Raw genomic sequence first — 27,857 nt, forward strand, 5'->3', positions numbered from 1 at the left:
TCATAGATTTGGAATCAGAGGATTTAGGTTAAACTGCTTGCCCTGCTACTTAATACCTGTGTAACCTTGGGCAAATCATTTCCCATTTCTGAGCTTTGATTTTCTAATCCTTTGAAAGGAAAGTGCCTCAGATGAAATTCTTTCTTCCCTGCCTCTAATCACTTATCCTAAGATACATTTAAAAGTAGAAAGGATTTAGAGAATATTTCTTGTCCAATGACCTCATTTTACAGATGAGAAAACTGAGGTCCATAGATTTTTATGTGACTTACCCAAAGCCACACAGGTCTTAAGTAATGGTGCTGGGATTTGAGCCCAGGTTCTTTGACTCTAGAACTAGTATACTTCCTCTGTTTTTCATTTTACTCACTCACTCAGATTTTCATTTCAACAGAAGTCTTCAATTCTTTAACCCCAAGACTAAGTAATGAGAGTTCATATAACTGATGACAATAGTGCTGACAAACTGATCAAACAACTATTCTAGGCCTACAGTCAGAAGACTAATTTAATCTAATTTAACTAATCTAAATCCTAGCTCTTTAGCTTTCTACTTGTATGACTTTGGCCAAATCTGGAATCCTCTGGGACTTGGTTCCTTCATCTGAAAATAAGGGCGTTATATCAGATGCCCTTTAAGGTACCTTCTATCTCTATATCTATGACCAAATGATCTTTCCACCTCCCAACCAGGACTACAAGGACATGATCCATGGTCAATGGATTGCTATTGTCCTATACACTTCACAGTACAAAGAATATTAAATTTAGAGTTAGAAGGTTTGACTAGAGTTTGAATCTTAGATGTCCCACCTACTAGCTCTATGACCTCAGGCAAATTTCTTAACCTCCCTAGACCTCAGTTTTCACATTTGTAAATGGAGGAGATTGTACCAATGGGCCTCTTCAAACTCTTCTAACTTTATGAGCCTATGACATTCCAGTTTGGATTGGGGATAACTTTCAATTCTTTTTCACTTCTGGTTCTACCTGAGGAAGGAATTCAGCCAAGGTCAACTTGGAGTCTAATACCATTCTAATGACCCCAAAATCTGCTCCCCAGAGCTTTGTTTATTCCGGGAAGGGCTAGTAGAGGAGGTCTATGATTTCTTTCTTTGTGGTTTTTAACCAGCCAAAATTTGGAAATTCTATTCCTGTGTCATTTCTGATAAGAAGCTTCCCATTTCCCTTTTTTCTCTGTCTGGTTCCTCAGGGTAGCAAAAGTCATCAAGAGAGATTACTCTAGAGAAGAAGATATGTCTTTGCTCTCCATTGATAATTTTAGCCACCTTATCTCTGAATGTACAGATGTGCATTTATGTTTTCAAATATTTAAAATATATATATATATATATATATATAGTCTCTCTCTTTCTGTGTGTGTGTGTGTGTGTGTGTGTGTGTGTGTCTTTCTTTGTCTCTCTCTTGTCTCTCTATTCTTTCTGTCTATTTCTCTGTCTGTCTGTCTCTCTCTCTGGACTAGATCTATGATTTCACTAGTGTGGAAACTTCACTCTACCTGTATAGACCGACCTCACAATATTTAGTCTTAAAGTTAGCCTGGGGCATTGAAAGGTCATGTGATTTGTCCAGGGTTTCACAACTAGAATATCATAAGTAGGACTAGAGTCCAACTTCCTACCTTTGAGGCATTAGGCTGCCTCTTTTTATGGTAGTAAAAAATATATATATATAAGAGAATAAAATACATGGGCACATTTGATTCCTGCAATATTATTATGAGGTAGATAGGGCAGATATTATCATCCTATTTTATAAAATACAAAAGTAGAGCCTCGAAAAGGTTAAGCTACTTGCCCAAGGTCACCAGGTAGTGAGTATAAGGAAGAGTCAAAACTCACATCAGTTTTCCTGTCACCAAGACTAATATTTTTCTATTATGCTGCTATTGTTAATCACCAAATTTATTCTTGTATTTTTTTCAAGTTTTTTTGCAAGGCAATGGGGTTAAGTGGCTTGCCCAAGGCCACACAGCTAAGCAATTACTAAGTGTCTGAGGCTGGATTTGCTCTGTCCACTGTGCCACCTAGCCACCCCCTTATCCTTGTATTTTTGAGTGAACTTTCAGCTTCCTTTAATCCAGTAGGATATACAAAATGGACTAGAAGCAGTAGGAGAAGAGTATTATCAATCTCCAAGGAATAATGACTTATAAGAAGGAAATCTCTTCATTTCTCTTCTTGGTCTAGGTATAGGAGAGAATGTAACAGAGAACTAGAAAAAATTCCTTTCAGAATCAAATTGATGGTTTTTATGTTTGGTTAATTCTTATAGCCTGGAGGGCCTGAGTGAGAACAAGATTGGGGATGAAGGTGTATCTCAGCTCTCTGCCATCTTTCCAGAACTAAAGGCTTTGGAAACCCTAAAGTAAGTGCCAAGGCAGACCTTTCATCACTTTGTCTCTATCCCTAGCCTCAGGGATAAAACCAAGCTTGGTTCAAAATGTAGAGCAGAGAACCATGTTGCTAGAGAGGGGGGTGGTAGGTGCCTTAAAGGAGATGAAGAATCAATTTGGGCTATTCCAAATGTCCCCAGAAGAAGAATCACACTAACCAGTACTTCTGTCCTACCTCACCTTCCTCTCTACTTTCTTCCTTCCATTCTGTTTCCTCCAGCTTGTCTCAGAATAGCATCACTGATGTGGGAGCAACGGAGTTAGCCAAGGCTCTGCCATCACTGGCAAAATCTCTTGTTACACTGAGGTGAGTGAGGGGGCTCTTCCTGACAAATTTTGGAAAAATTTAATGGTTTGGGTGCAGTGAGCTTCCTGTCACAGCAGTTACTTGATACTTTGGGTATTCTAGAAAACTAAAAAAAAAATCCATTGGCCTTGCAGGGAGATTAAGTCCTTATTTGAGAGAATAAGCCCTAAAAATGCTCCAGAAAAATGGCAATCTCTCTCTCACCCATCAGAGAAGATCCTGTGACTCCCCTGCTACTTCTTCTAATGCTAGATTTTCTTAAGTCCTACCAAAATACCAAAATTCTTCCTGCTGCAAATATAATCTTAAATGGCCTTATCACTGACAATATGACAGTACCTTGTACATAATAGAGTGTGATTGATATTAATAAATTATGGGCACAATGTGTAAGGCAGCATGACTAAGAAATGCTCATCTTATTAAAGCAATACTCTACAATGAGTGTGTGGCCATTGTTAGTAATTCTGATGATATGAAAAATGACTCCTAATAATCCTAACACACCCTATTCATACCTGAATGGGCCACTCCAGTGACTGAAGAGACAATATATTTTTCTTTTCTCCCCACAGTGGTGGTCAGTGTGATAGTGAGGTCGTCAGGTGAGACAGAATCAGAGGTTCCCTCCCCTATATCCTAGGTCCCTAAGCATCCAATCCTTCCCCCTCTGTTTTTGGCAGCTTGTACAACAACTGTATCTGTGATACCGGAGCTGAGAACCTTGCTAGTGTGCTTCCCAACATGGTGACCCTGAGGGTACTGGAGTAAGTCTGGAAGGTGTTGGGAGAGGATCAAGATGGGGGGGGGGGGGTCTCTGAGATGAAGGGTTTGGGAGGGTTGATCTATGCAACCTTAGTATCTCCAATTGACCCTTTTGCAAAGGGCATGTTTGTGCTATAGTCTCTAGGGAACATCAATCCTCAGAGAAAACTTTGAAAGGAGACAGAGGAATTAGAGATACAAGCCCAAATTCAAAAATCCTTTTTTGTCCCCAGGATGGGAAAGGTTAAAAAAGGACTCTTTAAGAACCACCCCCGCCACACACCTGATGACCATTAAATGTAGAGTTGTTTGGAGAACAAGAAGTGCTTAATCTTCAGGGTCATGGGATTCTGGAATTAAATGAATGCCAGGTTAGGGAACTAGAGACAGAGTGAAAGGGCATAGGATGAACAGATTCCTTGGAGGTCAGGCTGCTTGGCATAGTGTTAAGGGAATAAGGCAATTATTGCTATCCCAAGGAAAGTAAAAATAATACCAGCTCTCCTATAGGAGTCTTACCTTGAGCATCCCTCTGATTACCAGGCAATAAACATTCAGACTCCAACCATCCAAACTTATATAATGCCCCAGCCCAGAATCCTACCTCCTTTGGATTGGCCCTTAATGCTTCCATAATGTGGGAGTTTGGCATATCAGCAAATCTGAGGAGATTGTGTCATCAATTTAGAGCTGAAAGAGACTTTAAATGTAAGATGACTAAAGGTTGGAGGAGTGACTTCCTCAGATTCCTAACTATTGGAAGTGACAGAGATGGGATTTAAATACAAACCTGCTGACTTCAAATTTAGCATTCTTACCATTGTTTCATATTGCTATTAGATTTGTTAGTGTTAGTGTTGATGGGTGGGTTGGTGGTTTTTTCCTTACTTCTGTAAGAGCTGTTTCCTACTCATAGGAAGTAGGGTTGAGATAGTTACTCCCTGGCTCAGACCCAAGATCCTTTGCCTTCATAACACTGAGCCTCCCAGATCAGCAACCAATGGGTTTTTCTCCACAGTGTCCAGTACAATAAGTTCACAGGGACAGGAGCCCAGCAGCTTGCAGCCAGTCTGAAGAAATGTCCACATATTGAAACATTGGCGTAAGTTTTGATAGCCTGAGGTCTGGATGCACTTGTAAACGTTTTAAAAAGTATTTTCATATACATAATCTCTCTTCAGTATTCTAATAATCCAATGAGATTCATAATATAAGAATTATTATCCCCATTTTACAGATGATTAAATTAAGGCTCAACAAGATGAATTAACTGGCCCAAAGTCACAACTTAGTCATATGGCTAAGCCAGGTTTAGTATATAAGTCTCCTCATTTAGAATAGGAATGAGATAAAAAAATTGCTAGGCTTTTTGCTTTAAGGTTTGCAAAATACTTTACATATGTTAATGCCTCATAGTAACTCTTTTTGGTAGGTGCTAGGATTACAAATGAGGAAACTGAGGTAAACAAGGATCAAGTAACTTGCTCAGAGTCACATAGCTAGTAATTGCTTGAGGCTGAATTTGAACTCAGTTCTTCCAGAAGTCAAATCCTCCACTCTATCCATTATTACACTTCCTAGTCTAGTACTTCTTGGCAAATTTCACTTCTTAGTCTAGTACTTCTACTAATTAAAAATAGATGAGATGCTTCTATTCTCCTCATTTACATCTGAGAGATGATGCAGAAAACAAGAATGTGATAGTATCATGGCCTCTATGCCTCTTCTCTTTTTCTAACCATTGTCTCCTGCCTTCCTATTTCCAGAATGTGGAACCCCACCATTCCACATGGGTTCCAGGAGCATCTACAACAACTGGACTCCAGAATTAGCTTACAATAGCATCTTTTTGACTATTCAGAAAGGTAATTGGGGAAATATTTGTTGATCATTAAGGTAAAGGTGGAAATGTGCAATATGCAGTGGTCAGAGTCTTTTTTGTTGAGGGTTTTTTGGCAAGGCAATGGGGTTAAGTGATTTGCCCAAGATCACACAGCTAAGTAATTATTAAGTGTCTGAGGTTGGATTGAACTCAGGTCCTCCTGACTCCAGGGTCAGTGCTCTACCACTGTGCCACCTAGCTGCCCCTGGTCAGAGTCCTTTTAAGTGGAGAGAGGGGGAAGTAAGAGTATCAGATTCAAAATTCTTTTCATATCCATTTTGAATAGATATACAACATGGAGAGTTAGGTCTATGCCACTTGATTTGCTGTTGGGAAAGCAATTAGTCTCTCAATACCCTAGGCAACTCCCTAAGATAATAAAGGATAAAAAAGGTCTCAGTCTACATTAAAGAAGTTCCTATATCAGGGGCACCCTAAATAAATAAAAAAACAGATCTGACTCCACCTAAAAAATGGAATGGAAAGAAATATACATCTTAGTTCTGGGCCTTAATCTTGGCTAGAATATCTGTGGTGTTGTCAGGCATATATAGTCAGTACATGTCTGATCTTCTTAACTCTTAAAACCACTTCTCCTCCCACTAAATCAGTGGTCCCACATTCAAACAAAAGATGGCTCCCTTCAGGCCACATATTGGACATTTCCCAATTACAAAGAATGATTATGTAATAATGTTTGTGTGCTGGCTAGACCAAATTTTACTCTGAATCAACTTAAAATCTGGTTCAGTCCACTACTGAATTTTGCTGACCATGAGTTTGACACCTCTGAACTTCACCACAGTTCCTCTCCTATCATTGATCTTCCTACTTAGGATCATAGATCTGTATAGGATCTGAGATACCAACTAGTCTAACTTCATTCTACAGGAATGAGGAAACTGAGATCCAAAGGCTTTGAATGACTTGTCCAAAGTCATTCAGGTATGAAGCAGTAAAACTATGACTTGAATTTAACGTCTTATGACTCCAAGATCATTACTCTTTCTTCTGCACCATGCCTTCTTTCTTTCCTGTTCTTAAATATCTCAAAGAAAGCTGTGGCATCTTTTTCCCTAGACATTTTAAGTCCTCCTCTCAGTCTAGGATGTTGAAGATTTTATCAGACATAAAGGCAGAGAGAGGGACATATCTTTCTAAGGGTCATCTGTTCTGCATTTAGAAAGCTGTTCCTTTTATCATCTATAAATTGATGATGCTGATATTTAAGCCAATTCAGTTACATCCTCATCTTCAATGGACAAATTCCTTCCTCCTCAAATGTCTTGCATCTAACTCCTGTAGATACCCTACTTCCCTTACCCTCTTCTTTCTAGTCATCTTTCCTCAGGGTGCTTAGTTCTCAAAAATAGTCTTTTCCTTTTGCTGATAGGTCCTACATTCAGAAGCCTTCTGGGATTCTCAGATTTTGTCCGTCCATCAGACCTTCAACTCAGGGACCCAGATCTCTGCTGGAAGAGTCAAACTTGGTTGCCCCCTTGGTTTCTATCCAGATACCTCAGATTGGTTAATGTTCCTTCTGATCTGTTGCCAGCATAAGATCTCCTGGCTTTGAAAAAGGCCATCAAGGTGACAATGAAATACAACTCCTGACTTATGTATTCATTCATCAACTGTGGTCTGGAAAGTGAACTAAAGGTGGCAGAATTTTTTCTTTCCCTTGGTTGCCGGAGAAGGCAGAGAAGGGGAATGAGAATGAGGCATTTCTTGTCTGCTTCTACCCCCCCCCCCAAAAAAAAATCCTAGAAGCCTAAGGGGAAACTGGATTTCAGACTTCTGATTCTCAAAGATGCAGAGATGTTGGTTGCACTGTGGTGACTGCACTTTGGGTATTGGACACAACATTTTTGCACTGACTTTCCTAGTGGAAGAGGTTCAAGGCAGAGGACTGGAAGCCAATGCTGGGGTAACTAAGAAACACTTAAGTAATGAAACATTATAGATAACAGTTGCCCTGGATAAATGTTACACTAACTAGGGAATGGGTTATGGGTAGGGATGGCTGATAATATTTTATACTCAAATTACCATTTTTCAATCTGGAAGGAAAACACAGAGATGGAAGGATGGAAATGGGAAATGAGGATCTCAGAACAGCTTAAGCAAGGAGGGATAAAGGAGTTCTTAAGAATGAAGTTGTAGAGTCAAGTAAGAAAGGGCTTTTTTTGGAGTCAGCAGAGCCAAGATAGCAGAGCAAAGGCTGAGCTCAGCTTCTAACTCACTTTGGTATAGAAATCTATCTTACCATTCAGGAAAGTAGGAAGGGAGGGAAGATTGAAGGAGGTAAAAGTCAGAAGCAAAACTTTTGAGAATGGATAGGGTAAAAAGAGAGAGTAGGATAAATAGAGAAAATAGGTTGGAGGGAAATACATAGTTGGTAATCAAACTGTGAAAAAAAATTTTACAGTAAATTTCTCTTCATTTCTCAAACATATGAATAAGTTAATCAAAATTATGGAAATAAGAGTCCTTCTCAATTGATAAATGGTCAAAGGAGATGAACAGGCAGTTTTCAAGGTAATCAAAACTATCTATAGTCATATGAAAAAATGCTTTAAATCACTATTTATTACAGAAAAGCATATTAAAACAAATCTTAGATGCTACCATATACCTATCAGATTGGCTAATATGACAGAAAAGTAAATGAAAAATGTTGAAGGGAATGTGAGAAAATGAAAACACTAATGTACTAGGGTGAAGTTGTATCCTGATTAAACCATTCTAGAGAACAATTTGGAACTATACCCAAAAGGCCAAGCAAAACCTCTACTAGGTCTATGTCCCAAAGAAGAAAATCAAACAACCAAAAATTATGTACAAAAATATTTATAGTAGCTCTTTTAAAGTGGCTAAGAATTTGAAATTAAAGGAATGTCTATCAATTGGGAAGTGGCTGAACAAGTTGTTGTATGTGATTGTGATGAATACTACTGTGCTTTAAGAAGTGATTAGCAGGATACTCTCAGGAAAACATGGAAACTGATGAAATGAGCAGAACCAGGAGAACACTGTACACAGTAACAGCAAAATTGTATGATGATCTACTATGAATGACTTAGCTATTCTTTGTAATACAGTGATGCAAAACAATTCTATAGGACTTAGTGTGAAAGATGCTATCTCCAGAATAAGAACTGATAGAGCAATAATGCAGATTGAAGGTAGTTTTTCTTTATTTTTCTTGTTTTTTTTCTGTGTTTTCTTTCACATAATGACTTATATGGAAATGTATTTTACATGATTACACATGCATTACCTATGTCAAATTGCTTCCTTTCTCATGGAGGTGGGGAAGGGGAGAGAGGGAAGGAATTTGAACTTAAAATTTGAAAAAATGTGAAAATTGTTTTTTATATGTCATTGGGAAAAATAAAATATTAAATAAGATTTTTTTTAAAGAACAAAGACATTTTTATTGTAACTCACAGGATAAGCAGCTGAATGGAGAAGTGAAAATCTTTTTTCTGACCTGAAAGAGGGGAAATGCCTAACTTTTCTACCAGCTCTTTGACAGAAAGCATGGGCAAGTATATCTCTCACTATATCCCTTGACCAGTCTGAGGGAAGTAGAGATATGCAAGGAAAAGAGATGACAGCTATCTATGATTTCCTCTTTCACATTGTGTGGACTGGATTTCCCATGCCACATGCTAAGATGGCAAAGAGAGAATGACATTCTCTTTTTCTTATGGAAATCCTGAGGCTGCCCTGAGAGTAAACGACATCTGCACTGGAAACAAAATGTCTTCCTGACAGGTCTTAGGTTCAGGAGCATTTCTGGGATACTCAGACCCCAACCATTCATGACTTTCAGCTCAGGGAATCAAATTCATTTTAGTTTGCACCTAGGCATCTGTCTGATCAACTGGGGACTGACTGAACAAATTCTGATATATGAGTTTAATGGGATATTGTGACAAAGAAATGAGAAATATGGTAAAACATAAGAATGGAAGTAGAATGAATAAACAAAAACAGGAAAACAATATACAGTACCACAATAAAGGAAGAGAATAATGAAATGAAACTTAATGCTAGGTAATAATAATGATGAATCTTGGTTCCAGAAAAGAGATAAGAAAACATGCCTCCCTCCTTTCATTAAAAGATGGGAAGATATGGGTGTGGAATAGTATATTTGCTTGATCCTTGTGTCAGTTGGTTTTTGCTTAACTTTTTCTTTAATACAAGGGGAAGACTCATGTAGAGAAGAAGAGTGGGAAAAAAGAGTAAAGGAGAGACATATATGGAAATAACTGATGTTAAAATATGTTGATAATTTTTTTTAAATTTAACACATGACAGAAGCTTACTAGCACAAGTTTCTCTAGGTTTTGCTATTTTTCTCCATTTTAGTTCTGCTTTGCACAATAGTCCCTGTTACAGATATACATATATATGTATATAAATATATAAAGGATTTAGGGATATGATTGGAAGTATGATCCAAGGTCCATGACTATTCTGACAGTAATTCTGAGTTGAAACAGGTTCCTGAATTTCCCTTTCTTCAAGTTTTCTCCTTAAAGAGGAAGTCTAGTCTGGAGTAGTCTGGCACTGGGAGTCCAAATAATGAGTAGAAGTTCCAAGCTCAAACAATTCATCACCTGTAACTATCAATATGAATGGTGGAAGGGTGATTTTTCTAGAGGAAAGTGAGTAAATAGCCATGGGAAAAAGAAAAGTTTCAATTGCCACCCCCACTAACTGAAAAGCATTTTTCCTTCTCCCTAGTTATTCAAAGAAGAATGACAAAGATGCCCACTTCTTTATGAGTCAGTCCTATGAGCATTATACTACAATGGGACAAGCTTTCAGTTAAAACTCTTGACTGTAAAGTCAAGAATTAGGGCATTGTTCAAGTGAGGCAAGAGTCAAGGGAATGGAACTTCTGGGAACACCTATACCTTCAAGAAAATTGGGCTGAATGAATCTCATCTTTAGGACCAGGGTTATATTTTCAATAAAGGGAGACAGCCTCTTACATGCTTTGACTCCAGAGATTCCAGAAAGTGTTTTTAAGACATTTAGCTAACACCTGAATTAGAGGGTTATTATTAGAGAGAGCCATTCCTTCAAGTTAAAGCACTGTTCCCAGTTAAAATGCAAATACCTTCAAAAAAAAAACTTATTAGAATTTGGAATTGATTTAACTAATTTTAAAATTAAAATAAATTCTAAAGAATTAAACTGTTACTTATCATTAACACCTTGATTTAGGTGAGTTTGTCATCTCTATGATTGACTATTAACAATGAAATAAGCAATTTGATTAGGAGGGTAGGGAGAAAGAACCAAAACATGGGGTACTGCCCAGCAATGATAATCTCCTGAAAGGAAGGACTCTGGGACCTAGGTAGGAGGTGGAAAGAGGGCACTGAAAAAATGGTGGGAGGATACCCATGACAGACTTTGAGGATTTCAGCCTGGGGCTGACCCTACATTCACTATCCCCCAAAAAAGGGTCAAAAGTGGGTTAATGTATTTTTATCCTCTATTTGTGAGCCATGAACATCGTGTATGCCTGTGGCAAAGTACAGATGGTGCCCTTTTGGAGGCTTAATAAACATGCCTTGATGGACTTTACTGGTTCACCTTGAACAGTTGGAGCTTAGGCTGTCTGGGTAATTCCAGCATGGGTAAATTGGAAAGATTTCTGGACTCTGAGGATCTTTAAGTCTCCCCCCCCATCTCTGAGTCTTAGTTCCCTAATTTATAAAATGGTGATAATTATACCTCACAGGCTTGTGAGAATCAAAGGAGAACATATATGCAAAGTTCACCGTCAGTCTTCATCTTGGGCCATGCCTAGCTGACCTTAGTTTGTGTACATTTAAAAATATTATCAATAGCAATTTTTTCCTAAAAGAATAAAATTTTGTTAGTATCAAAAGACTGAGGACTTTACAAATATATAAAAGGAACAATTTTTTCTGCTTATTTTGTCCACTTCTCTGATTTTTAATCCTGTTCATAGAACATATTTTGCAACTTGAATATAAACTCAGAATATTGGAAACCCTATTTGATGTTGTTTATTAAAGACTCTATCATAAATTCTTTTAAAAATTCAATGTTAGCTACCTTATCTCCAAGTTATTCTCTCTAAGGACCCTTTAGCTTAAGCTTAGATTTAACCCATTCATTAAATCTCCTCTCCTTAGATCTCCTCTCCTCTTCCAGTTAATGGAAAGCTCCTCCATAGAGGATGGCATTTCAACCTCACAGTTGGAAAGGCCCCGCCAAGTGGCCTGCCTCCTGACTTGGCTCAGCAATAAAATACATTAGCATGCTGGAAAATAGTTGGGGGGAAGGGAAAAGGAAGAGGACACAATTTAAAAATAGCTCAGTCACCATCTCTTAGAAATGCAAAATACTTCTGATAAGTTCCACTCTGACAATAAAACTAACTTGTTCAGGTCTTATCTTTGGAGGAGCCCAAAGTGGGTTTTTTGAATAATATTTTGTACTCAAAACATGCTCCTCCAATCTCAGAGATAATAAAGGATATGTAACTTCCATAAAATCACCATAGCTGGTTAGTAAGAAAATCAGGCCTAGAATCAAGGTCTCCTGATTCTGTGTACATGCTTAACCTGATAAAATCTTGGACATGGGCTTTTTAACCTTCCATCTTCCCCTCTGTTCTTATTTTTTTCCTATTACACTGAGTTCTCTCGCAATTTTGCATTTCCAGAAATCAAAGGGAAAGAAAAAAAGTGGCAAACTTATTCAGTACATCTAGAAACTATCTTCTCAACTCCATTTAAACTCAATTCCTCTGTCTATCATAGTTTACCCAGACTTGCTCTACCTATCTGATGGGCTTGTAAGAATCAAGTATAATTCTGTTTCAGAATGAATTTTAACAAATATAAAGTGTTATATATACCTTGAAGAGATTATTTTTAGTTATTGTTTAAATTTCAAGTTGATTACAAGTTGCCCTTTAATTTTCAAAGTTCTCAAAGAGTGAGTTAATAGATTTCACTCTTGCTTCTTTCGTTTCCAGTTCATGACTAGTTTTCTGGTTTGAATCAACCCAAAAGACTGGAAAGGTTGAGGGTCATGAGGACTTGCCAAACCACCATGGCCCAAAATCTAAATACTAAATGGCATTATCATTCTTCTTTATAGTCTTGGTCAATACTGAATTTCTTTGCAACTGGTTTTCTCAGCCTGATTGAAGCAAGGATGAAAAAGACAAGACATTCCAGAAGACTTGATTAAATCTTTTTTTTTTTAATCAAAAGAGGCTAGCTTTTCACAGAGTGCTTTTACAGGTTTATAGGAGTTGAATTTAAATAACATTATCATTTTCAAAGTATATTGGGTTAGATAATTAAGTCATTCTCTGGACATGTTCTTCCAGTTCTCTTCCAAAGAACAGTTGAGAGATCTGCAAAACCAATGGAAGACAAGCAGTTTGAAAACAAAAGGGACAACTTGCAAAACCAAATCTCTGGAACATTCCCCTAATTCTTTCAATTTTGATTCTGTACCTGAAAGCATCTCTAAAACTAAGGGTGACAAAGTTCTAAACAAATTAACTACTTTAGGGTTTACTAACAACAAATGTTGATTTTGACTACTCTTCAATGCTATCAATCTCAAGTACATTTTCCTTCAAAGTTGATCCTTCAAGGTACTGATGCCAGAAATAATATCCAAAGAGAAAAGGCTTGGATTTCCATAAAAATATGTATACAGATCGTTTAAGGTACTAAACTAAGGCATTGGCCTCTTGTGCAACACTGCAGCTGGACAGTCACTGAGGGAACATCTGTTTGGAAGAATCTGTGATCTGGCTCCTTCTGTTGCTCTTCTTTCCATTCTTCCAGTTCATGTGCCTTTCCAAACCTGAGCACTTTTCAATCCCGTTAATCCCAGAAGTTTGTTTGCATCATGGTGAACTTTCAAGGTGGGCAGACCTAGTGAAAAGCAAATACTAAAGTCACTAACAGGGACAGTATCAGTCAAAGGGGCAAAGGCTTTCTACCCCCTCTCTGAAGCCCTATAGCAAGTTGAATTTATACTATTAAAAAAAAAAACACTGATTGGGAATCAAAGGACCTAAGTTTGGATCCTGACTCTGCTGCTTATACTAGTAATGTCACCTCGGACAAGCATTTGACCTCTCTAGGTCTTACTTTTCTTATCCATATAGTAAGGGCACTGAACTAGATATAAGATCTAACAACTCTGTATAAGACTGTATAATTTGAAATTTTATTTTTCATTTTTAATTCTTTTAAATTTTTATTTTTTTATTATTATTAGCAATATAATAATAATGATTAATAATAATAGCTAACATTTATATAGCATTTTAAAGTTTGCAACTGCTTTCCAAATATCTCAATTTATCCTCACAACAATCCTGGAAGATCAATGCTTAATAGTCAATAGTTAACCTCATTCTAGCCTGATTTCTAAAAGAAAGAAAACTGATATTTATAGAGCAGTTTAAGGTAGGCATTGACTATAGACCCTGAAGTTGGAATCAGGAAAATTTGAGTTCAAATCTTGCCTCAGACATTTACTAGCCATGCAATTCTGTGTGACCCTTAGTATTACTCAGCCTTAGTTTCCCCATCTGTAAAATAGGAATCATAAAAAATAGTTGTGAGGATCAAAGCACTTTGAAGTCTTTAAAGTGATCTATAAATGCCAGCTATTCTTTTCCAATGTCTTTATGCTATATAATAAATGCCAGCTATTCTTTTCCAATGATTTTATGCTATATAATCTCATTTGAGAGAGCTAGCCAATGGTGCTGTTAGTTTCAAAATTAGAGAACATCTCTGGGTATGTTTCCTCAAATACAAAATGAGAGGCTAGATTAGAGCTCCTTTTTAATTATAAATCTATGATCTCATGATTCTCACTCTGACTCTACAAGGTAGACACTACAGGTGATACTCTTCCTGTTTTACAGATAAAGAAACCATGGCAAAGTGTTTTGCTCATAATCCCATAGCTACCTTGTTTCTTTGATGCTTTTAGATTGACTCTTCATAATTGTACTTGACTAATTAGCCCAGTTATAATATATATATATAATGATAACAGCAATTACATATATATATATGTAAAATAACAGCAATTATATTTATATAACAATTTATAAAGTATCCCCAGCCAATGGGCATTTCTTGTTTTAAGTATCTCCCAGAGGAGGAAATTCCTCACATCCCATAGTTGTGGCATCCATATGAGTACTTAATGACAAATTCTTAAAGTATGAGGTGAGACTAGAATAGAATAAGATTGATTTAAAAACACACGCACAAACAGTACACTGCCTTGGGCATGTAAGGCACTGCATACTTGTTTGAGGAATTTCTGAACTTCTATATAATAACAGCTGCACTGTGTTGTTACTACCCAGATCATTTCTGGAAGGATTCTTTGAAATGAAGGAAGAAAGGAAGGAAAGATATATTTATTAAGCATCCACTATGTATCAAGTATTTTGCCTTTAAGCACTCTATAATTTGATCTTTACAACAACAATCTTGTTGTATTATTGTTGTTTTTAATTATTCCTATTTTACATTGAAAAAACTGAGGAAAACAGAGGTTAAGTGCCTTGCTCCAAGTCACACAGCTCTCTAAGGTTGGATTTGAACTCATCTTTCTGACTCCAGGCCCCAGTGAAGTCGACTGTGACAACTAGATGTATCTAAAATTCAAGTATTAATCAACTCTCACCACATGCAAACTTTTTAAGAAAGTCAGCCTCATTATTTTGTAATCACATCAAGTAAAGACAAAATATCACATCAGCTAATCCTAGCTGAAGAGACCTGAGAGACTATCTAGTCTAAATACATTATGTGACAAATGAGGAAATTGAGGTAGCCATGGAAAGGATGGAGAGGAGGAGGATTTGTGTGAGGAAAAATCACAGTTAGTGGCAGACCCAAGTCTGGATCTCAAGATTCTTCATGGCTATTCTATCCTCTTATCAGGATACTTTTGCTAACATGTTATGTTTGTTCATTTCAAGACCTTGTTGTCTCCTCCTGGTCTCCTCCTCAGTCTCTCTATGGTGGATGAGTCCAGTGGAAGGGAAGAGTGGCTACTGAAGCAGCTGGAAGGAAAGTAAGAAGAGGAAATGAGGCTAACTACAATATAATGTAGCTGCCTCTTTAAAGACCTAGAGGGTTAAGAATATAGCTTTTTGACTAACCTCTCTGTTCTCTTTACTGAGTCTGGGAAGAGTAAAGAATTACCTGCTCAGTGCCCTGCTTCTCTGAGGGTCAAGGATGTTAGGACCCTGTGGCCATAATATCTATCATCCAGATTGCAGAGCTTAGGAGTGGAGAACCTGTCTGGTTTTTGAGGCTGACAGATTCCCCACACTTTTGGAAAACCTGCTCTGCAATCCTACAGCAAGATTCCAGGCTTTCTCCCATGATTATTTCAGCTGTTGCAAGTCTGATGGAATTAAATAATCTTCAAAGTTTGACTTTTCCTGAAATCATATATTTCTCATTCATATATGATATGCCCAATCCTCACACATTTGTGATCCTTTACTATAGATCAAGCTCCAGTGGCTCCCTATTATATCCAGGATCAAATAGTTTTCTATTTGGGATTTTAAACTTTTAATAAACTAGCTTCTGCCTTCCTGGTCTCATCAGCTCCTAGTACTCTGGAGCTATTTGCAGTTCTTCAAATACTACACTCCCTTTCCCATCTCCATGCCTTTGCCCTGGATGGGAACCCATGCCTGGAACATTCTTTTTCTTCCCCTCTGCCTCTTAGTGTCACTTCCTTTAAGATTTAATTCTAGGGGTGGCTAGGTGGTGCAGTGGATAGAGCACCAGCCCTGGAGTCAGGAGTATCTGTGTTCAAATCCAGCCTCAGACACATAATAATTGCCTAGCTGTGTGGCCTCTGGAAACCACTTAGCCCCATTGCCTTGCAAAATAACCTGAAAAAAAAAAAGATTTAATTCTAATCCCTTCATTCTTCAAAAAGTCTCCTACTTCTCCTTCTCCTCTACCTCCCTTTACCCTCCCCATTTGCTTTTAGATTAGCTTGTTTCTCTCTGCTCTATCTCTCTGTCTTTCTCTCTTTTTCTCCCCTCCTCCAATAATATATAATAATAATATAGTAATTATCATATATATGTGTATTTATCTATAGTTATCTATATCTATATAATCTATTATAATATTATATTATTATATTATAATAATAATTCCCCTGAATCCAAGTTCAATGCTCTTACTACCATTTTAGCAAACTGTTCACATATATGTATGTATGTATTGAGTGTACCTAGTAATTTACATATTGTCTCCATTAAAACATGAGGGTAGAAACTGATTTCTACCTTTCTTTGTGACCTCTTCACTAAGTACAGTGACTGGAACATAATAAAGGGTAATAACAAATAAATAATAAATAAATTTATAATAAATACCCGTCTGTTACCAGAATGGCAGATACACCTAATACCCTAATGAGGGTCTTTGTACCTTTGCTCTGTTGTGCCTCCACCTAATCAATTCAAATCCTTCCCATCCTTCAAGATACCCCACAGGTCCTGCCTCCTTCATAAAGCTTTTTCTGACTGGTTGGTCCCCTTTCTCTGAGCTCCAGTAATATTTCCTATAACTATAGAATCTGAGAGTATGAAGCAAGAGCACAACCCCACTTCCACAAATGAAGATACTAATGGCAAGAGAAGTGAAGGAACTTGTCAGAAATCCAGTTAAAGGCAGAATGAGAATCTGAACCCAGGCTTTATCACTATACCACATTGCTAATAGCTACTATTTATACACTGCTTTAAGTTTTCAAAAGGTTTTAATCCTATTAACTATCCCAAGAGGTAAGTGTATAATTCCATTGCTATCTGTTTTATAGATAAGAAAACTGATAGAGAGTAAGTGACTGCCTCAGGATGGCTCACTTTTAAATGTCAGAGGTCTTTCTGATTCTACTCTAACCTACACTGCCTTTCATAATCAATATAGCATTTTATATATCTTTGTATGTGTATTTATTTGAATGTAAATCCTGTCTCATAAATGAGATTGGAAGCACTCTGAGGAAAGGGATAGTATCTTATACTTTTCTTATTCTCTATAGTATCCATAATATAAGATATTCTCTCAACAATTATTAAGTTGAATCAAAGGACTTCCTTTCTTCTAAAGTCCTTAAAGCACTAAAAAAAACTCATTAGACCATTTACTTTGATTCTGAGATCATACCAGTTTAATTACTGGCTATTTCATGGGCAAGAAGGAGGACAGTATGCTCTTACATATTGGGATTTTCAGAATGATAGCCCAACAACACATTAGCTTCTTCAATATACAATTATATAGCTTGATTTTTTTGTGGATATACTGTCTAATTTGGAATGCAGCTACTTCAGTAAATTATGCACCAGTATCACTTTGATTTTTCAGCTATTTATCATGGATGGATGGATATAAGGAAGGAAGCTTGACTGCTATAAAAACTGGGGAAAAAACCTCCTTTTTTTTCCTGCCATTCAGGTGATCAGATGATTAGCATATAAAGTTCTTTACCATCTGTATTCTACTTATCTTTCCATACTGACATCACACATACTTTGTTCCAGACAAATTCTACTTGTTCCCTGAACTCAACATTCTATTGCCTTGTACAGGCTGTTCTTCATGCTCTACATCTCTAATTTCCTTCAAGGATCAGTTGAAGATACAGGAGGCCTTTCCTGATTTCCCCCCAACCCTGTCTCCTCAACAACAGAAATTACTTTGTATTTTATTTACACACACACACACACACACACACACACACACACACAAACACTTACACAATATCTATATGACAATAGACATTCCTTTGTATTTACTACATATGTATACATATAGATAGATAGTAAATACAAAGTAATTTTTTTTTGGTGTGGATGGGTGAATGTATGTGTATACACAACAGAATATAAATATGTATAAATATACTTTTATATATATACAAAAATATAAATATATAAAATATAATACATACATACATGTGCATATGTGGGCATTAATTTATCTGCATTCATGTATATTTTAATTTCCTTGAAAGACATTGTATTTTTTATCTTTGTATATCTAACACAGTGCCTTGTACAAGGGTAAATTCTGAATAAATGCTTGTTAAATAACTGAACAATTTTTTACAATAGCTCACCTTTGGAAGGAAGACAGCTTCATAGGGAAAAAAGTCTTCTTTCCTAAGAATTTCTAGAGAAGAGATTTAGATATTCTCCCAAATGACCAATAGATTTGTGTGCAAGAGATACTATAATCTGCAATATGAGGGCATAATAAAAAGTATTTTTGAGGTCTATAAAGTGCTTCACTTTACATTTTTTCATTTGAAACATTTCACTCATTATTATCCAAATTTTACAGATGTAGAAACTGATGCTCAAAGAACTTAAGTTACTTGCCCCTGGTCACAGTAAAGGTAGAACTTAAACCCAGATTTTCTATGAACTCAAGTTCAAAGCCTTTACCACTATTTTATCAAACTCCTCTTCATGGAGAGAAAAAAAGTTTATCTAATCTCACCAGAACCTTTACTAATAATTCTCTTCTTCTCTCCCTAATTAATTTTGCCTCACTCACAACAGGGGCTGTTCCAAATTTGTTCTTCTCCCCTCAAGCCTCATACATTACCCTCACTCATTTTTTTTTCTCAACAGAGGAGTTTACCTGCTATTTTTAAGGAAAGATAAGAATCTTACTAGATCTCTCTTATTTTCTTTTCTATACTTCAGACTTCCTTGCCATCATCCTCGTCTTCTCCTCCTTTGCTCTCATCTTTAAGGAAAGGAGCTCATCAACTGCAATTCCTCTAGTTATGCCTGGATCTCAATTCCTCCTGTCTCCTTGATTTTTCTTTTTCTTGATTTCAATTTTACTCCAATTCTATTGCTTTGGAGATTTTGCATCTTTTCAATCATAGCAGACATATTTTCTCCTTTCTTATCATCAATCTATCAGTATCTTTTGGCTGCTTCCTCAAAGGCTATAACTATGCCCAGATCTCCCTGATCCTTTAAAAAGTAATTCTTCACTTGACTGTACCATCCCTTCAATTTATCATTCTTTACATCTCTCCTTCCTTTCAGACACATTTCTAGAAAAAGCAGTCTACATTGTGTCCCCCACTTCTCCTCCTATTCAAATCTCAATTTGCATTTTTTTTTCATTTGAGTCACTTCACTAAACTGATGCTCAAAGAACTTAAATTACTTTCCCGTGGTCACAGTAATTGTGACCTTTGTAATCTGTCTCATGGCATCATCACTGAAATTGTGACTTATTAGATTCCAGGGCCTTTTCCTCAAACCTACTGATCACTCTGTAGCATTTAACACTATTGATCACCATCTTCTCTTGAAAACTCTCTCTTCCTTGAGTCATGATCCTGCTCTCTCCTGTTCTCATCAAGTCATTTGACTCCTCTCCATCCCTCTCTGGTGGAGTAATTTCTATGTCCCAGTTCCCTAAAGTTGAGTGTTCCCCAGGCTTTGCCTTAGACTCTCTTCTCTGTCTAGATTAGAGGTTCTTAATTTTTTTTGTATCATAAACTCTTTGGGCAGTCTGAAGTTCATTGTCTCTTTCTTAGAGTACTGTTTTTAAATGTATAAAATAAAAATACAATATGAATAAATAAAAAGATATAGAAATATGTGTAGAATAACTTTACCTATTTGTGCTTGATGGTGGCCAATTCTAGGGTGGGGGGAGGGAGAGAAGAAAAAATTACATGATAACTTTGTTGTATATTTAAAAGGTACATAGATTTGCTATTTCATGTGGTTATGTTTTTATATACTATGTTGTAGAAATGTTTGTTTTATACCATAAATTAAACATGAAATAAATTAAAATTTTAAAAAGATAAAATGCATAAGATTACAAAGGAAACCAATTGTACTTAAATAGTCCTTAAAATACTTTTACAAATAATCTCAAGGATTCCAGGTTAAAAACACCCTTCCCATCCTCTATGAGTCTGTGAATTTTATGTATATGATTCCCAGATCTACATATTTAACCCTGCTGTCTCTTCTAAGTCACAGGTATCCATCACCAACTACTTTGGGAACATTTCAAATAGGAGGTTCAACAAGTATCTCAAATTCAACATGTAACTCATTTTTTCACATAAATCTTTTCCCTTAATCTCAATTTTCTTTATGAGGGTACTACAATGCATAAAGTCACCTAGGTCTGAAAACTTTCCATTCCATCCCCTTGCATCCAATAAGTTACCAAATCTTGATTCTGCTTCTAGCAGTATCTCATATCCATCCCTTTATCTCTATACATATAACCACCACCATAATTCAGGATGTTATCACCACCTATGATTAGCTGGACTAATTATATTCCCAACTTCGAGATTCTCCCCTCCTCAATTCATCCTCTATACAGACGTCAAAAGAATATTCCTAAAGCAAAGGCCTGAGCACTTAATTACCTACTTAATTATCCTAAGTGCTTTCCCATTATTTCTCAAAATGAAGTTTTCCATCGAAAAAGCTTCATATTCTGGCTCTAGCCTATCTTTTCCAGGCTTGTTACACATTTTTGTCCTTAGCCCTGCTATCAGTGTTTGGAATCTAGTAGGTACTTTTTATCACTCATGAATTCATTCCCACATTGTACATTTCAGGGAAACAGGAGAACTTGTTATCCCTCTCTCTACCTTTGCACAGGCTGTCTCCCATGAGGGAAATGTAGTTCCACATGATCTCTTGACATCCTTGGCTTCTTTCAAGGCTCAGCTCATATACTACTTGTTAAAGATGATAAACACCTTTCTAACTATATAAAGTTTCCCAAATTTTAGTTCAGAGCATACTTTATCCATTAGCATTCTGCTGAAGCATACACTATTTTTGGAATAATGTTTTTAAATAACTAAAAGAAATATGATATTTTGGTTAGAGTTTAGTGAAAATAAAGGTGTAATTCTTTTTTCCTATTCATGGTTCATAGACTCCCTGAAATCCAGTGTCACTATGCTCTCCCTCTTTAAATGGTATATATATATATATATATATATATATATATATATATATATATATATACACATATACTATATACACATATATGTTTGTATGCATACACATACATATGTAAACACACATATGTGTGAATACGTGCATATATATATAATATATACAAACCTATATGTTTACAAGTTGTTTCCCATACTGAAATATAATCTCCATGAGGCAAAGGACTTTTAAATAATGTCTTTGTACTTAGCATTGTACCTTGCTTAATAGATTCTTGTTAGATTGGATCTTTCAAGTTAATATTAAGTGCCCAAGATCTAAATGTTTCCAGTGAAGCAGGTAGGCAGAACAATGGATCAATCATTAGACCTAGAGTCAGAAATAACTATATTCAATTCTAGCCTTAAACATTTCTTATCTGTATGACCCTGGCAAATCACTTAACCTCTGTATGCCTCAGTTTCCTCAACTGTAAAATTGATGTAAAAATAGCATCTACCTCCTATCTCCCAGGGTTGCTGTTAACAAATGAGATAATATTCATAAAGTTCTCAGCATAGTGCCTGGACCATAGTAGCAGCTTATCTTGATATTATCTAGATATTTGTTTCCTTTCTACTAGAACAAAGTTTGGAAGAAGTATTTTACTAGTGACTATTCTAAAATATCTAAGCTGCTAAGACTCAAGTAGTAATTTTCAACAGTCATGATAAATGGCAATCAGATGTTATACTGAGCTCTCAATGAATGACTTTCCTCTCCAAAGAGGCACAGAAGAAAAATCTCTTCTTCCAATTTAAGTAGAGAAGCAATGTCTCAAGGGATGAGTAGTAAAGTGTGGAGGTTCTATTTTGCCCTTATGCCCTTTTGCGCTAACTTGAAGGAGATGGGAAATGAGAGCTGTCACTGGGGAAAATGGTGTTTACAGATATAAAGGAAGAATCAAAGACTCATCAGCAGGAAAGAATGATTTAAGAGCTTATTTTTACATAGGGTTACCCATCCATTAGCCATCTGAGTCCTACATCAATCTTGAGAGGTATGTAGAGCAGGTATACTTATCCTCATTTTATAGAAGATGAAACTGAAGCTCAGAGAAGTTAACTTACTTACTGAATCAAAGTCACACAGGTTAAGAAAAGAGTAAGCCAAGTCTTCTGCTACATCTAGTGATCTTTTCACTATATAATACCTCCTCTCAAAAATCTGCACCAAATTCTGAAATTGCAAGTGTTTGCTAATCTGCTGTAAAGGTTAATAATTTAAGTAAGATGTTCTGCATTAATAAAATTTACTGGAGTTGGTAAAGTATCAATGGTTTTGATTAAATGAAAATTTGTCCAGTTAAGATGCTCTATTTCTGGGGCGGCTAGGTGGTGCAGTGGATATAGCACCAGCCCTGGAGTCAGGGGTACCTGGGTTCAAATCTGACCTCAAACACTTAATAATTACCTAGCTTGACCTTGGGCAAGCCACTTAACCCCATTTGCCTTGCAAAAACCTTAAAAAAAAGATGCTCTATTTCCCCCTGGGGAAACCCTCCTTATCTTTTGGATAGAACCCTCTTCTATTATTGGATATGAAAGGTAAAACAAGAGGGTTAATTTGTATAATTACTGGAAAGGGTTGAAGGCAAATGGCAGCCTTGAAAACAATTTCTCAGGAACCTGCTTATAACCATTTTTGTCTCTTAAGGAGATGAGAATGCAGAAGCTGCTGCTACCTGCACAACATCAGAAAAAGGAGGAGCTACAGATTGTTGAAGGGTTTGGTCCTTTTGGGGAGGGAAGCAGTAGAATGTGGATGACTTAAGAAAGGTATTTTTAACCTAGAGATGACGAACTTGAATGGGGAAAAATGTTGATAACTCTATTTCAATAAATTAGTTTTTCTTTGTAATTCTATGTATTTTTGCATGCATTATAAAACATTATTTTGAGAAGTCCATAGGTTTCACTAGACTGCCAAAGAGGTCCATGAAAGAAAAAAAGTTAAGAGCTCCTAATTTAGATGGTTAATAACAAATGTTTTATTTCTTTTCCTTTCAGTCTCATAGATGATTTCCTCTTAACTCCTATGATCCTCTCTCTTCCCATGCCACCCTTCATGGCTTGACAAACTGACAAAATCATTTAGGGACCCTTAAGCTAAAAGAAAGTAGGAGGTTGAATAGTGCTTTCAAAGTCTTTACTAAGAACCCGAGTTAAAGTTTTTAATTGGGTATTGTGGCAGATGGCCCAAGATCCAACTTGATCTCAAAAGTACTTGAACATTAAGAATATTCTTTTCTCAATAGCAACTCTATCTTTTTTTTCTGCTAGATGGAATATTTTTGTTTGCCTTTCTTTCTATATTTACATTTTAGTGGAAACAATAGGAACAATCCACTGATAGTTCTGATCTAGTTTTTACTCAGAAAATGGAGGATCTCTGGGAAAGGAAACAAAGAATGAGGAAGAACAAAAATTGGGGAAACATGGGGAGTATAGCTATACTATAGGATCATTTGAGGAGTTGTGAGGAAATGTGACCTTAAGTCTTTCTGTCAACATGAATGTATGCATTTGTGTGTGTGTGTGTGTGTGTGTGTGAGAGAGAGAGAGAGAGAGAGAGAGAGAGAAAAGAGACAGAGAGACACACACAAAGATGGACACACACACACACACACACACACACACACACAAAGACTCAGACACAGAGACTGGAGAGGTGAGGGTGGTGGTAGAGCTGTTTTTTCCTTAAATATTCGTGGCTCACAGTTCAAATACCTATAAGAATGATCAGTCCACATTTGGTGACTTAACTTAAAAAAGATCTTTGTGTTATTTTTGGTTGTTTTTCCTTCCCTATAATTATCATGTATCTTGATTTTGTCATGTTTGTGGAGCTGAAGTTCAATACAATTGAAGGTAGAGAGGAGGAAATCTTTTCTCCTCTCTACAAAGTTTGTCTTCTTTTAAGAAGTCAAGGCAATAACATCCCTGTCACATAGAAACACATCTTTGTTACTTTCCATGATTGAAAAATAATTTTGATAGCTCTGCAAATTATGTGCCTGAAAAAAATGTGTTGTCTTGTATTTATACTTAAACACCATTTACTGAAAATTGTGTGGGACTATTTGGCTTTAAATTTTTAGTTAGAATGTCAGCACTTTTATTTGGATGAGAAAGTTTTCTGCTGAAGTTGAGAGTGATGACTAGAAAAGTTGAAAAGACAAAATAAGACCTTTCACTGAATTGTATTGTTGAGGCAATATCTTTAAAAATTGCAATGACTTCAAGTCTTAAAGATGTTTTTTTAAGGTGTACCTCTACCTCCACCCCACCTCATGGTAGCAAGAAGAAGCAGGGCCTCACAATGCCCACGGAAGAATCCACCAACCATTGCTATCTTGATGGAGCTGGGTACATTGTGTGTTCAGTTATAGATGGGAACAAATGGTTCAAAGTTTTACAGTTTTGGGGGAGTGAGGGAAAGCAGAGAAAAGTTCTATCTTTTCTGATGATCTCCACCCAAAAATTCAGGCCAAACTCTTATTATTGTAGAATTATTTGGCACAATGCCTAGATATGACCTCAGTATCCTAGCAAATACTCAAAAAGCTGACATGACAGGCAGGATGTTCTTAGTCTTGGCAGAGAAGGGACTCGGACTGTCGGACTTCTTCCAGCTGTCATCTGACTGAGGCCAACAACAGCAGCTGCCCAAAGAGGCAAACAAACCTTAATCCCCCAAAGGGCAATCTAGCTGAGTTTCCAAAGCCCTCATTGGCAGAAAAACATAAGCCTAAGCCAGTCCTTTTGCTTCCTAGACCCCAATGTCATCCTCAAAAGAGGGAAACTTTCTGAGAGTCATGACCTTAAAGTCTCATGTTTCAGTAGGCCTCTCTCCTGGTTTCCAGCAGGTCTCTCACCTCATGGAGTTCAATGTGAATGCTAATGTTAAAGGCAGCCCCAGGCTGCAACATTTTCCTTTCAGCTTGCCTTGGCCTACTCTACAGAAACAAGATGCAATATTAATTATGTTGGGCTCCCTGAAATCTGATTCCAGAATGCAGACAAAAAAAAAAGCAAACCCAAGATAAGTAATTTCTAACTTTCCCTCTGCAAGTTCTTTCTTAGTACTTAGTACTTTCTTCTAGCTAGTGATTTTCCCAACAGTTCTTCTTCTCAAAATCCTTCAACAAAGGGATGATATTTAAGGCCTCTCATTGTTCATCTAGGACACTTGGGCAAATCCTAAATAAAACAGCAAGAATTGTTAGCCTTCCTTCTCATCTCTATTTTAACTCTTAATCTCCTGGGGGAAATTAAATTTTCAGGGAGAATACCACCAAGCACTTCTGGGTAGTTTATTAATACATTTACTTAAAATTTCCTATGATTATGCTCCCTTGGCTATCTTCCCATTCAGGAACTAGAAGGGGGAAAAGATACTTGTCTCATGGATTTGCTGCTTTTCCCCATCTCTCTGTGGGAATCAGGGTGTAGACTCAAAGTTAAGCCCAGAAAGACCCTCTTAAAAGTCTGAAGAAGTCCACTCGGTGCCAAATTGACCCCATATCTGTCACGTAAAAGTTGAAGATCGTCTCCTGTCTCTCTGTCTCTCTCTCTCTCTCTGTTTCACCCACTCACTCTCTGCCTCTCCCTATTCCTCTTTAACCCTCCAATTCTATGCGGTAGCTGATCAGTACCAAGTAAGCGCTTATGAACAACAGCTGTCACATAAACAAGGTTTTTAACTTCCTAGTTACCCTCTGGAAATGGTCCATAGCCCAGATTCATAAAAACCCAATAAAGGAGAACTGATCATTCCATTCCTATCCTTACAGAAACCAGATTATAAACTGAACAGTCCCAGAGCAGAACAGGCAAGTGGTGCGGTAAGCAAAGATGTTTGAGGGAATCCATTGGTATAATGCCTGTATGAGGGATCAAAGGGTCCTCTGGAAACGGGACAGATCAGGCAGGTCCCCCCTGGCCAGCCTACTTATATTCAAACCCACTCGATTCTAACAAGGAGGGAGGACACTTACAGGTCTTGAGGACCAGGAAGGGCATTGTCCTGGGTCCCCTTGAAGGAGGGAAGACATCATCCTTGGCAACTCCCGTGTCTCCCACAGTCTCGACCTGCCCCAGGCATTCTGGCCCAGGGAGCCCAAGCTGGGATAGGCCTGAAGGTTTCCTCTGCAGGGCCCGAGGGAAGGAGGGAGACTGAGCGGGGGGCCTCAGCCCCAGGAGGATCCCCCTACTCCAGGTAGCCATCGAAGACGTCCAGTTCACTGTCCGTGTCATAGAGCCCAGAGCCTGGGTCTGAGAGGACACCCAGATCCACCAGGGCCTGGTCCATGTCCTCGGGCAGGAAGACCAGCCCCACATTGAGGACGATGTACTCCATCAGGAAGGCATAATACAGGATCAGGACGTTGACGAAGAACAGCCCTACGTAGAACATATAGGGTAGCAGGGGCACATGGGACGTGAGGGGGCCCAGGGCATCCAGATGGGCAGCGATTCCCGGCGTGGGCATGCAGAGCACGGCGGGCTGGGGGCAGTCCGGGGGCGCGCGTGTGTGTGTGCGTGTGCGGCGGGCGGGGGTCGCGGAGCACTCGGCCCCGCACGACGGAGGGGCGCGGGGGTCGGGGCCGCAGGGCTCCAGGCCAGACGTGTTAGGACCGCAGGGGCTTGGGGCACGGGCAGCCCGGGGCCAGGCCGCGCTGCTGCGGGGAGGGTCTCCGGGTGTCCAGATGCGCCCCCTCTGCGGCAGCTGGGGGCGGGGGCCTCGGGTCCGAGGGCCACGGCAGGGCCGCTCCCCGGGGTCCCGGCGGCGCTCAGCGTCCAGGGGGAGGTCGAGGCTCCGGGGACCCGGCCCGTCCAGCCAGGGGCCTGTCTCCTGCGGGCGCGGCCGGGCTCGGTGCTCCCCTCAGGTGCCCGGGCCCCGCGCTGCCATGGCCGCGTCTCCCCTCCCCGCCTCCGCGGGGGCCCGGCTCGGCCTCTAGCGCAGCCTCCGCCCCGCCCCAGCGCGCCGGCCCGGGCCCGGGGGGCGTGGCTGCCGCCGGAGCCCCGCCCCCGCCCCGCCTCCACCCGGCGGGCCCCACCCGCCTGGAGTCCCGCGATTCGGGAAAATAAAAACAGAAGGATTAAAAACCAGTCCCCGCCATTTCCCGTCAGTCCACACGGGCCCCTCCCCTAGCCCTTGGGGAAGAAGTCCTCGGATCCTCCGTCCGGAGCTTTCCCGGATCAAAGCTTTGTGAAGTTAAAGAAACTAAGCCCCTTGCCCAGACTTTCCTCTCCTTTCTCTCCGGCACGTTCTGTCTTAGCATGTCGGGCAGCGGGTCTAGAGCTAAAAGCGTCCTTCGTCTTTGCATTGTTCCGTCTTTCTTTGTCAGCCGATCCGACACTCTTCGTGATCCTTTGTGGAG

General features: G+C 38.4%; 2 protein-coding genes across 7 annotated transcripts in view; one reads left to right on the top strand and one right to left on the bottom strand.

The window, feature by feature from the left end:
• The window catches only part of CIITA (class II major histocompatibility complex transactivator), a 97,543-nt gene extending 81,044 nt beyond the window's left edge, over window positions 1-16,499 (top strand). For all 4 annotated transcript variants that reach the window (XM_074196395.1, XM_074196396.1, XM_074196398.1 and 1 more), the window contains 6 exons: window positions 2,296-2,388; window positions 2,637-2,723; window positions 3,407-3,490; window positions 4,507-4,590; window positions 5,255-5,353; window positions 6,764-16,499. In XM_074196395.1, coding sequence (XP_074052496.1) covers window positions 2,296-2,388; window positions 2,637-2,723; window positions 3,407-3,490; window positions 4,507-4,590; window positions 5,255-5,330 — 424 coding nt within the window. In that variant the 3' untranslated portion in view covers window positions 5,331-5,353; window positions 6,764-16,499. The remainder of the gene's footprint in view (window positions 1-2,295; window positions 2,389-2,636; window positions 2,724-3,406; window positions 3,491-4,506; window positions 4,591-5,254; window positions 5,354-6,763) is intronic.
• DEXI (Dexi homolog) overlaps window positions 1-27,355 on the bottom strand; it is a 48,849-nt gene extending 21,494 nt beyond the window's left edge. For 2 of the 3 annotated variants that reach the window (XM_074196401.1, XM_074196399.1), the window contains exon 1: window positions 26,472-27,055. In XM_074196401.1, the coding sequence (XP_074052502.1) occupies window positions 26,684-26,965 (282 nt within the window). In that variant the 5' untranslated portion in view covers window positions 26,966-27,055 and the 3' untranslated portion in view covers window positions 26,472-26,683. Of the gene's footprint in view, window positions 1-3; window positions 13,326-26,471 lie in introns of those variants that run through there. The other variant, XM_074196402.1, reaches the window with a different exon arrangement.
• Between the last annotated feature and the right edge of the window lie 502 nt (window positions 27,356-27,857).

The sequence above is a fragment of the Macrotis lagotis genome, chromosome 8 (assembly GCF_037893015.1).
Source record: "Macrotis lagotis isolate mMagLag1 chromosome 8, bilby.v1.9.chrom.fasta, whole genome shotgun sequence".
NCBI lineage: Eukaryota > Metazoa > Chordata > Mammalia > Peramelemorphia > Peramelidae > Macrotis > Macrotis lagotis.